The sequence below is a fragment of the Schistocerca nitens genome, chromosome 1 (genome assembly GCF_023898315.1).
Source record: "Schistocerca nitens isolate TAMUIC-IGC-003100 chromosome 1, iqSchNite1.1, whole genome shotgun sequence".
Classification (NCBI taxonomy): domain Eukaryota; kingdom Metazoa; phylum Arthropoda; class Insecta; order Orthoptera; family Acrididae; genus Schistocerca; species Schistocerca nitens.
The window spans coordinates 1,060,232,237-1,060,244,494 of NC_064614.1; the positions used below are offsets into that span (position 1 = coordinate 1,060,232,237).

General features: G+C 40.7%; 1 protein-coding gene across 8 annotated transcripts in view; it reads left to right on the forward strand.

Moving 5' to 3' along the window:
• Positions 1 to 12,258, forward strand: part of LOC126197766 (inter-alpha-trypsin inhibitor heavy chain H4-like) — a 204,436-nt gene that overhangs the window by 114,921 nt on the left and 77,257 nt on the right. For all 8 annotated transcript variants that reach the window (XM_049934662.1, XM_049934666.1, XM_049934664.1 and 5 more), the window contains exon 12: positions 5,123 to 5,216. In XM_049934662.1, the coding sequence (XP_049790619.1) occupies positions 5,123 to 5,216 (94 nt within the window). The remainder of the gene's footprint in view (positions 1 to 5,122; positions 5,217 to 12,258) is intronic.

Here is a 12,258-nt window from a genome sequence, read left to right on the forward strand (position 1 = left end):
AGGCAGGAGGAAGTGTGTAATATTCCTACTTTGACCCTGTACAGTAGAACAGTAACACTAAGACGATCCTTATGTTGGGTATACAATTGGTACCTAGCTCAAGGGCTATCGAAAACACTTGACCCTGCCTTTGTAACACAATAGAACGCCGGGTATGAGCCCCGGAAGAATCCCGTTTTTATGCGCGGCGTGCTCGAACATATTAGTTACATCATGCTGTCACATGCGTTCTGATTCCACATGGGCAGTTTCAAGTGCAGTTTTTAATCATCAATCGCTGTTGTTCCACAGATGCTACATTTGAAATTTTTTATCATGAGCACTATTGATAGTTACGGTTCTGGTTTGTGTTACTTGTTGCTACAGGGGAACTGTTGTTAATTATGACGATTGAACGGCTCTCATTTGATACGAGCCTTTCTAATTTATTACATTTGCGAATAATGAAATTTCCACTTAAATTATTATTATTATTATTCAGTCTTTCCAAACTCAAGTCAAAAAAACGTGTCTCCTAAAGCTTTTTTTCTTTTAATCTAAGAACAGTTTCTCAAATTTTATAAAAGGTATCATATTTACGCTAGTGACTGTAACTTTCTTTATTTCACAAACAGTCACTGGCGTAAATATAATGTCATTTATAAAGTTCTACGTGACTGTGAATCCCAGGTATAAAAATTTAGTTTATCAAATAGTGCACAGTCAAAGGTCACAAACACACAAATTTCCTTACGTTTAATATCCGCTGTTATTTGTATGTGGATATGGTTCCACATAGTTTAACAATATTCTAGGATGGCACACACGAACGTTTCGTCAGCAATCTCCTCCGTAGACTGGTAGCATTTTCCCAGTATGCCTCTAATGAACTGAATCTTTGTGTTCATTACATTTCACGTTCACACAAAATGTTACACACAGGTATTTTTATGGTTTGGCTGATTCCGGCGGTCACTCAATGATATTACAGTCATAGGGTTTTACGTTTTTAGAGTGCCATACCTTAGACAGTAAAAATGGAATCGTTATAGGATCACTCTCTCCGTCCGTTAAGACGCCTTCTTCTGAGGAACGGGTAGAGCTGTCTAGCTGCAATTACTATCAAATACTAAAGTCGACGGTCCGTTGGCGGTGTACAAAATTCTGCCTTCTAAGACAATTCAGTCAAAAGATGCAGCCATTTATATCACATATTTTGATATTCGCAAACTCACTTACCAAAGACTATGCATGAACTATCTATACGAGGTCTGTTCAAATATTTCCGGAACTTTGTCCATAAAATTTTTCTACGCTTACCTTTTGCTTCTTGCGCATGGTCTCCTTCGAAATACTCTCCTCCAAAATTGATACACCACTCCCAGCGCCGTTTTCACTTACAGAAGCAGTTTTGGCACACCTCTTGCTGGATCGCGCGAAGCAAAGTCTGCGAATTTTCTTTTATCTCGTCTATCGTTGCAAATCTTCGTCCTCACGACAGCGTTGTCAACTTTGCAAATAAAAAAACGTCCGCAGGAGTCAGATCTGATGAGTATGGAGGATAAGACAACACAGTGATTTCGTTTTTTGTGCAACAGTCACGCACCAACGTGGATGAATGTGCGGGTGCATTACAGTGATGCAAGAGGCAGGAATTGTCTCGCCACATTTCAGGCCGTTTCCTTCCAACTTTTTCTCGCAGGCGTCGCAATGCATCCCGAAGGTACCATCAATTAACCGTTTGTCTCTGTGGCACGAATCCATGATGAACAATTCCTTCAAAATCAAAGAAAACTTCAGCATTGTTTTCACTTTTGATCTGACCTGACGAGGTTTTTTTGCTCTTGGAGAACCTTTCCCGGCCCACTGTGAAGTTTGAACCTTGGTCTCAACATCATAACTGTAGACTCACGTCTCATTTCCATTTATGATTTTCTTTAAGAACATCTCGTTCTCATTTGCGCGACCCAAAAGCTCTTCCCAGACTGTGAGGCAGGTCTTTCTGGTCTTGACTCATGAGCCGTGGGACGAACTTGGCGGCAAAACGAGTTACAGAGGTTCAAAGTTACTCTACTTGTACACCAACATACACAGGTAAAATCCGATGTGTCAGGATTTCATGACATGATCCAACTGAAATGTTACATTCTTCTGCAGTCTCTCGGGCAGTCAGTCTTCGATTGGAACGCACAATTTCGTTGACGTTCCTGACATGAGCGGCGTCGACAAACCCCGAAGGGCGTCCTGAACGAGGGTCATCTTTAACTCCCGTCCGGCCATTTTCAAACTGTGTAAACCACTCGTATCACCGAGAACGGCTTAATCACTCATCGCCATAGGCTTCTTGAAACATTTGGTGTTCCTCTGTAAAGGTATTCCTGAGTTAAACACAAAATTTAAGGCAGACGCGTGCTTCTCTCTGTCATCTCGAAATTCACAAACTGTGCGACACAACGTTCTTCTCAATACAGCACTGGACAAAACTAACAGACATTCAACAATGAAACTCCCGGCGGTTATACATTAAACACAGGCGTGTGCAAGGGTACTAACCGCATCTCGCTCCAACACACCATTGGCAAGAAATTATGAATTTTCCGGAATTTTTGGAACAGATCTCGTACACATAATTAAGTTCGCACGGAACTCTCAGAGCGCGTATCCCATTTGCGCTTCTCTCTTGTTTTTTTTCCTTTCTTTTTTTTTACGAAGTGCACGATTTTACATCTCTGATCGTTTAACATAAGTTGCCACTATCTGCACCGTTTTGAAATTTTATTAAGGTCTGACTGAATATTTGTGCAGATTTTTGTGAGACATAACTTCATGATGGACACCTGTATCAACTGCAGTAAGCCTGAGGTTACGATTAATATTGTCTGCCAGGTCGTTAATATACAAAATGAACAGCAAGTGTCCTAACACACTTGACTGGGATACACCTGAATGTACTCCTACATATGTCGATGACTCTCCATCCATAACAACATTCAGCTTCCTCTCGCCAAGAAATCGGCAATCCACCCACAAATTTCGTTTCATATCCCATACGATCGTAATTTTGTTAATGACCGCGGGTGTGGCACTGGTCAAATGCTTTTCGGCAGACAAGAAGTATTGCATCTGCCTGACTGCCTTGATACATAGGTTTCACGATGTCATTGGAGAAAAGCGCGAGTTGGGTTTCGCGTGACCGATGTTTTGTGAATTATATTGGTTGGCGCCGACCGTTGCGGCCGAGCGGTTCTAGGCGCTTCAGTCCGGAACCACGCGGCTGCTACGGTCGCAGGTTTGAATCCTGCCTCGAGCGTGGGTGTGTGTAATGTCCTTAGGTAAGTTAGGTTTACGTAGTTCTAAGTCTAGGGGACTGACGACCTCATATGTTAAGTCCCAGTGTGCTTAGAGCCATTTGAACCATATTGGTTGGTGTGGTGAAGGTCAGTTCGCGATGCCACATTACCTTTGAGCTCAAAATATGTTCTCATATTTTACAACACAAGGCTCTCATTGATATTGCAAGCTATTGCTATTCTAAATCAATGTAGGTTTGGTTTCACAAATTTTGTCACGCTCAGGCTTGTGATCCGAAAATACGATCGAAGAATACAAAGTTAGTAGAAAAAAAAATTATCTGTTCGCAATACGATGTTATGAAATATGTTAGTAAGTGCTGTCATAACTTCGTAGCTGATGTCGCTGTCGCCTGATAGTGCAATGGCGTTTGATGATGAGCACACCAGTTCGCGTCCTAGTCCATAATACGAGGGAATAAGGTATCCACCGTTTCCGATCACCAGATTCTGGTGATGTGAGTTAAAAACCTCCTCGATGTCTCTAGGAGTGAGTGAAAGCGATATTCTCTAGGACGATTCAACTGTGGAAAGGCGACGTCAAGATCGATATTACCCGTAGTGGTATTCAAGGATAGTAGAGAAGCAACATTTGTCACTTGTTTTCATTTGCATAATGTTCCTTAGCAACATAAACGCTATACCACTGTCCGAGCTCTCATCACAATAATTCACGCTACATAGATATAATGTTCGTGGATGTATATTACGTCTAAGCAACTAATTGATGGCAATTTAATTATTGCCATACGCGTTTCACTTCTTTTATTTGTGAAACGTCTTGAGTGGTGGTGGCGATTTCCAGAGCTGTTAGCTCATGCGTGTTGTCCTGTAGATGTGTTGTTAACCGACACTATACACAGAAAACACACACATGCTGAACACAAAGTGCAAACTGCAAGTAATGTATCCGATGTATTGAACCGAATGTGGGGGAAAGAACGCAGGAAATTGGCCAACTGGAACATGGAGACTAATGAACACATCTCCAGGACAACACGCACGCGCTAACAGCGCTGGACATCGCCATCACCACTGAAGACGCTTCACAAATAAAAGAAGCGGAACACGTATGGCAATAAATAAACTGCCTTCAATTAGTTGCGTAGACGGAACATACATCCACGACTTTTGAAGCAACTAGGGAAAGACGGTTAACAGAAAAAATAAGGTAAAGTCTCTGTTGATCCATTATGGATGTGGGACAGCGGCTGGTCAAGTATTCAGCAAAGAAATTCGCGAAACATCCGTGCAAATTGCAAACAAATATTTAACATACAGTAAACCTGCTCGAAAGTGTCCACTGATACTGTAACAGACTAGACACGTTCTGAGAAAAAGTGTGATGTTAAGAATACTGCACCTTCATCAAATCCTTTTTATGTTGTAATATTGATGAGTGGATCAGAAGTGAAAGCTGCTGATAACGTTCAAGCAGAAGCTAAATATTTTTCGTGTATGGTTAAAAATGTTGTACATCTAACGTTCTGTAAGAGGAAAGGGAAAACAACTTTCCGATTAAAGTTTTTGTATTGCTGCTGTCCGCGTTGGCGAATTTCATTGTTAAACAAATATAATGTAGATGGATAAGAAAGAATTCCTTTACCTTTATACTTCATCTCCCTGATTGTTACCCACAAAAATGGGCCACAACATTCGGTATCGTACGGATGACTAAGCAAGCAATAATAATAATAATACATCCTCTTTACAGCGTATCCGGTTAATCATTCTTCCACGAAGCACTAGTATTATGTTAGTAAGACTCTTAATTCTTACTTTCTCCCTTACAGTACTCGTTTGTGACGTCTGTTACGTCACTGGTGGTGGTCAAGCCGAATGCTACGTCTGCAGTCAATCTCGATGAGCCCAACGCGCCAGGAGAAGGTAATAATCTTGCATTGATCTCTGTTTACAGAAGTTATGATATAAATCCGATCTGACTTTTTCGAATAACATATAAATAATGTAAATCTTTGTTACTCCTTCAGCCAATTATCATCATTACAAGGCCTTTACTTTATCCCATAGTTGATGCACTTCTGTTAAAAGTTGGGAATCAACCTAGCATTGTTCTAAGACACATGTACGTTAAACTCTCGAATTGTCCACAGCCTGTTTCACTAAAACCTTCGTGAATCAATATAGATACAGTTATTCTGTAATGCAAAGAGAGTTAATCACATAATAGGAATGTTTATGGAGTGACTACAACGTCCTACCTGCGCACGCCGCCAGCATCAGATCGGAATTGTCACGTGCCGCGATTATAAAGCTGTTTGTTCATATTTTGCACGATATTTTTATACATGTATTTATTAGTTACAGTAATGGTGAATAGTTGTTGCTACTACGAATGCAGATCGTGCTACATCGAAAGTGGAAATGTTACTTATAGTAAGTACCATTGAGATCTAGTTACAATAATCATACCAGTTATGAGCTGAAAAAAATCGGGAAGCAGTTTAATAATGAACTGATGTCGTCAGGCTCATTTCTGTGACTGTATGGCCACAGATTTATGAGCCAATGACAGATAAATTCTCTACTGTGCGGGTGTACAGTTAGTAAACCCATTGAACGTATACACACATCGAGCAAATTTCACCTACAAATATTTATTCGGATTAGACAGGTATCCAAACTATTGTGCTGATTTAAAGTAGTTACGATTAGCTATGACGTGCAGAATGAGTATATGCGATTAACATTTTAGTTTCTCTAAAAATAAACGAATATTAAATATTTGGAGCGAGAAAGTGGAAACAGAAGAAATTTGTTCCTAAAAACATTTGGAAGTGCGATAAATTGCTAATTGCTGCATTCAGTAGCTCCAAATTCGATGTTTTCGCGACACTTACACCTCCCCCCTCCCCACCCCGACATGCTAGGAACCCGTTTCGTGATACCATCGTAGCATTCGAATAATTTGCGAAAACAGGGACTCGATAGTACGACCAAATGGATTTCAAAACCTAGGGATAGAGAAGTCTGGCAAGAAAAAGGCAGGGGTGTAAGGTACTATCTTTATTCTTTTTGGTGGGAAGTAAGTTCAACTGACGAGATGCTGGTGTTGGACAGCACTCGTAATGAATGAGTCATAAAGACTGCTATCCCAATCGAGGGAGAGCTGCGGGTTGTTAGTGAACTCGCCCGCAGCAGCCCTCTGTTATGTGCTGGACTATTTAACATCAACGCGACTCCTATAATAAGCAAATACTAAACTTCGCATCTCATTATTTTGTGACATCCAGCGATGTGCACCGCCAGCAATTACAGATGATCAGTAGAGACATGTCCACCTTGCGTAAAACCAGGAAAAAAAAGCTTCAACTATTTTGTTGCGAAAATTACCAGTCACCGCAGAATGTCCTCGTTATCTCGAAACCACCATCGGTGTAAAGAAAAAGCGAGAATTTTAATTCGAAACAATAAAATCTATATTAAGCTAATTATATCAGCTTGTTGAACAAATTACACTACCTGAGAGCGTATCTCGCGTTCAGTGTCTGCAAATACACTGTCATGTGTTGCGATCTTCAGTCCTGAGACTGGTTTGATGCAGCTCTCCATGCTACTCTATCCTGTCCAAGCTTCTTCATCTCCCAGTACTTACTGAAACCTACATCCTTCTGAAGCTGCTTAGTGTATTTATCTCTTGGTCTCCCTCTACGATTTTTACCCTCCACACTGCCCTCCAATGCTAAATTTGTGATCCCCTGATGCCTCAGAACAGACCTACCAACTGGTCCCTTCTTCTTGTCAAGTTGTGCCACAAACTCCTCTTCTCCCCAATTCTATTCAATACCTCCTCATTAGTTATGTGATCTACCCATCTAATCTTCAGCATTCTTCTGTAGCACCACATTTCGAAACCTTCTATTCTCTTCTTGTCCAAACTATTTATCATCCATGTTTCACTTCCATGCATGGCTACACTCCATACAAATACTTTCAGAAACGATTTCCTGACACTAAAATCTATAATCGATGTTAACAAATTTCTCTTCTTTAGAAACGCTTTCCTTGCCGTTGTCAGTCTACATTTTATATACTCTCTACGTCGACCATCATCAGTTATTTTGCTCCCTAAATAGCAAAATTCCTTTATTACTTTAAGTGTCTGATTTCCTAATCTAATTCCCTCAGCAACACCCGAGTTAACTACATTCCATTATCTTCGTTTTGCTTTTGTTGATGTTCATCTTATATCCTCCTTTCAAGACACTGTCCATTCCGTTCAACTGCTCTTCCAAGTCCTTTGCTGTCTCTGACAGAATTACAATGTCATCGGCGAACCTCAACGTTGTTATTTCTTCTCCATGGATTTTAATACCTACACCAAATTTTTCTTTTGGTTCCTTTACTGCTTATTCAATATACAGATTGAATAACATCGGGGAGAGGCTACAACCCTGTCTCACACCCTTCCCAACCACTGCTTCCCTTTCATGCCTCTCGACATCTGCTTTCTGTACAAATTGTAAATAACCTTTCGCTCCCTGTATTTATCCCTGCCACCTTTAGAATTTGAAAGAGAGTATTCCAGTCAACATTGTCAAAAGCTTTCTCTAAGTCTACAAATGCTAGAAATGTAGGTTTACCTTTCCTTAATCTTTCTTCTAAGATAAGTCGTAAGGTCAGTATTGCCTCACGGGTCCCAACATTTCAACGGTATCCAAACTGATCTTCCCTGAGGTCCGCTTCTACCAGTTTTTCCATTCGTCTGTAAAGAATTCGCGTTAGCATTTTGCAGCTGTGACTTATTAACCTGATAGTTCGGTAATTTTCACATCTGTCAACACCTGCTTTGTTTGGGATTGGAATTATTATATTCTTCTTAAGTCTGAGGGTATTTCACCTGTCTCATACATCTTGCTCACCAGATGGTAGAGTTTTGTCAGGACTGGCTCTTCCAAGGCCGTCAGTAGTTCTAATGGAATGTTGTCTTCTCCCGCGGCCTTGTTTCGACTCAGGTCTTTCAGTGCTCTGTCAAACTCTTCACGCATTATCGTATCTCGCATTTCATCTTCATCTACATTCTCTTCCATTTCTATAATATTGTCCTAGACTACATCGCCCTTGTATAGACCCTCTATATACTTCTTCCAACTTTCTGCTTTCCCTTCTTTGCTTAGAAATGGGTTTCCATCTGAGCTCTTGATATTCATACAAGAGTCTCTCTCTTTTCTCCAAAGGTCTCTTTAATTTTCCTGTACGCAGTATCTACCTTACCCCTCGTGAGATAAGCCTCTACATCCTTACATTTGTCCTCTAGCCATCCCTGCTTAGCCATTTTGCACTTCCTGTCGATCTCATTTTTGAGACGTTTGTATTCCTTTTTGCCTGTTTCATTTATTGCATTTTTATATTTTCTCCTTTCATCAATTAATTTCAATATTTCTTCTGTTACCCAAGGATTTCTACTAGCCCTTGTCTTTTTACCTACTTGATCCTCTGCGGCCTTCACTACTGCATCCCTCAGAGCTACCCATTCTTCTTCTACTGTATTTCTTTCCCCAATTCCTGTTAATTGTTCCCTTATGCTCTCCCTGAAACTCTGTACAACCTCTGGCTCTTTCAGTTTATCCAGGTCCCATCTCCTTAAATTCCCACCTTTTTGCAGTTTCTTCAGTTTTAATCTACAGTTCATAACCAATAGATTGTGGTCAGAGTCCACATCTGCCCCTGGAAATGTCTTACAATTTAAAACCTGGTTCCTAAATCTCTGTCTCACCATTATATAATCTGTCTGAAACCTTCTAGTATCTCCAAGGTTCTTCCATGTATACTACCTTCTTTCATGATTCTTGAACCAAGTGTTAGCTATGATTAAGTTATGCTCTGTGCAAAATTCTACCAGACGGCTTCCTCACTCATTTCTTAACTCCAATCCATATTCACCTACTATGTTTCCTTCTCTCCCTTTTCGTACTCTCGAATTCCAGTCACCCATGACTATTAAATTTTCGTCTCCCTTCACTACCTGGATAATTTCTTTTATTTCATCATACATTTCTTCAATTTCTTCTTCATCTGCAGAGCTAGTTGGCATATAAACTTGTACTACTGTAGTAGGCATGGGATTCGTGTCTATCTTAGCCACAATAATGCGTTCACTATGCTGTTCTTAGTAGCTTACCCGCACTCCTATTTTTTTATTCATTATTAAACCTACTCCTGCATTACCTCTATTTGATTTTGTATTTATAACCCTGTATTCACCTGACCAAAAGCCTTGCTCCTCCTGCCACCGAACTTCACTAATTCCCACTATATCTAACTTTAACCTATCCATTTCGGTTTTTAAATTTTCTAACCTATCTGCCCGATTAAGGGATCTGACATTCCACGCTCCGATCCGTATAACGCCAGTTTTCTTTCTCCTGATAACACTGTCATGCGCGTGTGTATTACAACCATTTCAGACAATCATTCACGACATTGGCACACATGTCGGAAAGAAACTTTCATTTTACGTTTGACGGCAACACTCTATAATTCAAGAGAACATTGCTGTTTTATACACTATCACAGGTTCCCTTTTACCATTGAGATGCTATATCATACTAGCATTCACGAAACAAATAGTAAGAGTCCGTTTCGCCCTGTATAGCTGGGAGTTTGAAATTTCGTTAAAAGATATCGCTGCAACGGAAAACAAGAAACACCAGTCAAGAACCACTCCATGGTGCAATATCCATATCTTCCACCCACCAGGCGACAAGTCGTTGATATCAGTGTGATAGCTTAAGCAATTATATTGATCATAAGAGTCAGTTTGCATGGTGAGTAATTTTTTTTTCCAGTATTTGGATTCCACTCGCAAGGTAGGCCAAATGGGAATTCATAGAGGAAAGGCGATGCTCTTTTCGAGGAACATTATTGTGAAATGATATCTGAAGCCCAGCACAGATTGATTCTACAGCCCACAACATACATTTTGCGTAAGGAGCGCGGCATTGGAAACACGATCATAACGCCTATGTTACCATCACCCTACATAAAAAGCGGTCTTGAGTCTACAGGAACACATGGGTCACTGATAGTGTTAACGCTTTCTAGTTGAAATGCTGTCCACAATTTGTGATCAAGTCTATCAATTTAACGACATATTTGTGTCTCAGGGTCCATTCACGGATATCACCCAAACATTCGTTATTCTGTACCATCCAACAGAGAAAAATTACGAACTATAAAAACTCCGCTAACTTTATTCAATGCCTTTTTACCACATCTGACACTTACGATATATATCGAAAACGAATACCATCTACATGTTAGCATCGAGCATACGTGGCGATCCTATTAAATATACAGGTATTTATCCGTCGGAGCAGGTGGCCAGTGATCGAAGCCACTTGCACAGATCGGTTTAAACTTTAATTGCCTGTACTGTACGAGAACCATCTTCCAAGGTTATCAGTCGCAGGAGAGGGTCCCTGTTTCGTTGTTTGCTACACCACTGTTTCTGCTGTAACACCCGTTGTACACTGCATTACAGTTTTTTTTCTGCCACGACTACGATGTCAGATTCTAAACTGACATTAACACGTTTTTGTCCCCCAAAAAACAAGACATCGCACGGTGTAAATCTTACAACACACCCACACAATGGGTAATTGAAATGAGAGACAGTCACATGAAAAGGAACCTGGAAGAGTTTTGAGGGATTGTGGAGCGTTTCCAAACTGCAAACCGTAAGTGATTGAAGACATCTACATTTCAAGTCATTATTGACAGTGGCGGGATAGCAGATGTCGCTGTGTTCCATTTGATTGATTCCTCATATTGTTGCCATGCACTTGATCACTGTTTTGTTGTCAGCCATCCCTGGAAGGAGTTGCCCCCTCCACCCTTTCTCCATCTCAAACAAGTGATGTCAGTCAGTCATTATGTGGTAATCAACAGCTTACCAGTGGACTGCTAGGATGGAAAAGGCACCATCGATATACTGTAATAATAAGCAACATAAATGATAGTGCGATCAAGTTTAGCAATTTTGTCGTAATTTTAATAATGACCAGTGATGCGGCTGGATGCGTACCAATTTCTGTATCATCACTAAACAGTCTCTCCACGACTTAGCGAGTTCCATAGCGAATGTAAATAGCCAACTGTGTGGTACGTTCATTCTTCGTTAATTCTCGAACGTATACACCAAAGTATACCAGAGAGTGACCTGAATATCTCTAGTACTTCGATCATAGTGCATAATTTACGATCTTTCTCTATGTGGATGGGAGTCACAGGGCATTCTCTTATTCTTAGGATAAAGTTAGAGACCGAAAGATTTCCTCATATTGCCTTTGACCAACGCTCCCTGCAGTACTGGCATCGATTTAATCTGCTCTTGATCAGAAGTAGACCGCTACATTCTACATTTTGTGTAGGAACAGTGTGAACCGAGGCTATAACTGCTGGTCGGCACCCACCCAAGAGCACAAGATTTCTCAAGATGCGTGAATGTCAAGGAAATTAGCTCTCTCCGACTTCTGGGTACAATTGATCTCGCTATCTATTGCAGTGTGTATTACAGTAAATCGTTCCATATCAATGGTATCTTTCAACCCCGACCGTCTACTTGGTAAGCTGGTGATTACTGCATAATGGTTGACTGACACCTCTCGGCTAAGAGGGAGGGAGCCTTGGCGGAACTCCAGATAACTGCTACTTGTCGCTGTGAAGCATGGGATTAAATGTAGAGGTCATCACCTCCATACAGTTGTTTGGTAGTGTTCCTCCATGCTAAAGTATGGTTCAATTTCCATATGCTGCGATGCCCTCCATATGTTTTTAATTTTTTTTTCACCAATAAAGCGCCGGTACCTCTTTTTCATTGTACTACCCCACGCATGCTGTGAACAGTCCCTTCCAGCGAAGGTCGACTCCGGAACAGTAACCATGTACATGACTGCAAAATGAAGGA